This window comes from Stegastes partitus, unplaced genomic scaffold, assembly GCF_000690725.1.
Source record: "Stegastes partitus isolate 25-593 unplaced genomic scaffold, Stegastes_partitus-1.0.2 Scaffold1179, whole genome shotgun sequence".
NCBI lineage: Eukaryota > Metazoa > Chordata > Actinopteri > Pomacentridae > Stegastes > Stegastes partitus.
This window is the reverse complement of record NW_007578910.1, coordinates 48,704-51,349: the sequence shown is the minus strand read 5'-3', so window position 1 is coordinate 51,349 and position 2,646 is coordinate 48,704. Positions and strand designations below refer to the sequence as shown.

At 42.2% G+C, this 2,646-nt stretch overlaps 1 protein-coding gene across 1 annotated transcript in view; it reads left to right on the top strand.

Moving 5' to 3' along the window:
- Positions 1-1,831, top strand: part of myrfl (myelin regulatory factor like) — a 20,744-nt gene extending 18,913 nt beyond the window's left edge. Inside the window, exon 21 of the mRNA XM_008297033.1 lies at positions 1,628-1,831. Within this exon, the coding sequence (XP_008295255.1) occupies positions 1,628-1,831 (204 nt within the window). The remainder of the gene's footprint in view (positions 1-1,627) is intronic.
- Positions 1,832-2,646: the final 815 nt, after the last annotated feature.

The following is a 2,646-nucleotide window of genomic DNA, read 5'->3' as shown; positions in this document are numbered from 1 at the left end:
AAACCAGTTCAGCCCAGTGTGAGCAGGAGGTCCAGAGGGAGCCATAGTAGCCCTGATCAGCTCCTTCAGACTTGGCACAGGGCTGATCGATGGAGACCAGAGCTAGTGTGAAGCTCAGACGCTTTAGAACATCAGCCTCTGTGGACGGAGGACCAGTTCTGAACAAAACTGTGAGATGAAACTTTGCTAGAAGAAGCCTGATGGATGCTGGAGAACATTCTCTGGTCAGATGGAGATCAATGTGTTGGGTTCAGATGGAGTCCAGATGTTTGGTGTGACCCTGACCAGGACCACCACAGTGAAGCACGGAGGTGGCAGCATCATGATGTGGGGCTGCATGAGGGCAGAAGGTGTTGATGTCTGAGGATAAACCAGACAAGCGGCTTGAAGAGGAAGAATATTCCAGCAGGAGGAACCATCCCAAGAACAAAATCATGCAAAAGCAGTTCAAAGTTACTCCAAATCCGTCCAAAATTATTTTAATTTTTTCCCCCAAATGACTCAAATCACATCCAAAATGATCCATTTGTCCAAAAAAATAAGGTTATATCTCCAGAATGATTCAAAAACCTGAAATTTCTCCAAAATGACTTAAGATCTGTCCATGATTACTGGAAATATGTCCAAATATCTGGAAAAAAGAATGCTGGAAGGACATTCTCTGGTCGTGTTGGGCTCAGATGGAGTCCAGATGTTTGGTGTGAACCTGAACCAGGACCACCACAGTGAAGCACGGAGGAGGCAGCATCATGAGAAACATTCCAGCTGGATGCTCATCCCAACACACAAGAGTTCCTACAGAAGAACAAAGTGAAAACCACGGCGTAGACCTGGTCTGACCTGAATCCAAGATCCCATATCTGTAATAAATATGAAATTCTTAAATTCAGCCCAAACTTTTTTAAAGAACTCAGTTTTGGGTTCAAAACAACAAATAAAGAAACTCGGAGCAGCAACGTTTCCTGAGTTCTGTCTGACTGAACACAGATAAAAGACAANGTCAAAGTGAACAACTTCCTACAAACGAATGTCAATAAGTGACTATAAAAGTATTCACTGCCTTTAAAGTGACTCGACTAATTCAACACAGAGACTAGTGAAGGAAGGCTCCAGCCCCCCCACGACCCTAGTGAGGATGAAGCGGTGTATAGAAAATGGATGGATGGATGGACTAGTGAAGGAGGCCACCAAGACTCCTCTGAAGGAGTTTCCAGCATCAGGAGCTCAGATGTTAGAGACTGTTCATGCAACTGTCTGTTCTTCACCATCAAAGCTTTATGGAGACAAAGAGAAAGACTCTGTTGGAAAAAGCTCAGATTAAATCTGGACCAGAAGACACGTGGAGACTCTGAAGTCACCTGAAGAAGGTTCTTTGGTCTGAGGAGACCAGAATGGAGCTTTATGGCTTTGTTTGTTGGACACCAAATGCTGCACATCATCACAAACACACCATCCTCACTGTGAAGCACGGTGGTGGCAGCATCATGATGAAGCACGGTGGTGGCAGCATCATGATGAAGCACGGTGGTGGCAGCATCATGATGAGAACAGATACTGTTTTACTTTGACATGAAAGAGTCTTTTTTGTAAATTCTTTCCATTGAAGCCAAATTGAATTGATTCAAAGTGGAAAAGCAACAAAAGGATCAAACCTTTCAGGGAATCCTTTCTGAACCTTGTATTCTATCATATTTACCACATTAATGTCATTAACGTGTGTTTTCATGTTTCTCTCCAGGGCCAAGCAGACTGCAGTACCGACCACCACTACATGGGGGCGCTCTTCACAGACTACCACTTCTACTTCTACAGACGCTGCTTAGACCCATAAACACTCAGTTAAAGACAAATTACAGAGAAAAAAATCCAGTTTTATATGTTTCACAATCAGAGGAGTCGGCTGTCGTCGTGTTTTTGGTTTTTTAAAGGAGCTTTAATTCTGAGACGCACATTGTTCCTGTTGATGTTGTTCTATTTAATGTATTTTACTCTGACGTCCGTCCCGTCCTGAGATTTAACCGATGAAAACATCCCACCTTCTGGAAATGAGCGTTTAATCTGAAGTCAGCCGTCAGATGTTGAATCTTCTTGATGAAAAACTAAATCGGCGAGCAGACGATGATCCGGGTTCAAAGAAAGGAAAAACATTTGTGCTGTGAAAATCTTTTTCTGTCTTTTCTCAGACCTTTGCTTGTTTTCTTGTGGCTGTAAAACGTTTACAGACGTAGATATGAAACGTGTGCAGGAGGCGCCGTCGACATGAAGCGTCTGGAGTTTGTGAACCAAAGATTTAATTGAACAGTTTGTTTTTCTCTGTTTTTAGTTGTTATGATGAAAAGAACTTGTTGAAAATTAGCGTTTTGAGAATTTCATGAATTCTGAGAATAAAGCTTGAATTTTGGTGTTCAGACTTCAGACCTGTATTTATTTTCATTTAGTCGTAAATAATTGAACAAAGCTCCAGCTGGACTGTTTTCATGTCAACTCGAGGTCCGGATTCTCGTCTTTTAGGCAAATTCACTGAGTTCTAACTGTCTATTGTCGATTATTCTGTCTGGTTTGTTTTACAGGGAAACACCACAAACATCCCACCAACCTGGAGTCTGGAGCCTCTGAAGCTTTTTCAAGGTAAAATATTGATTTTTA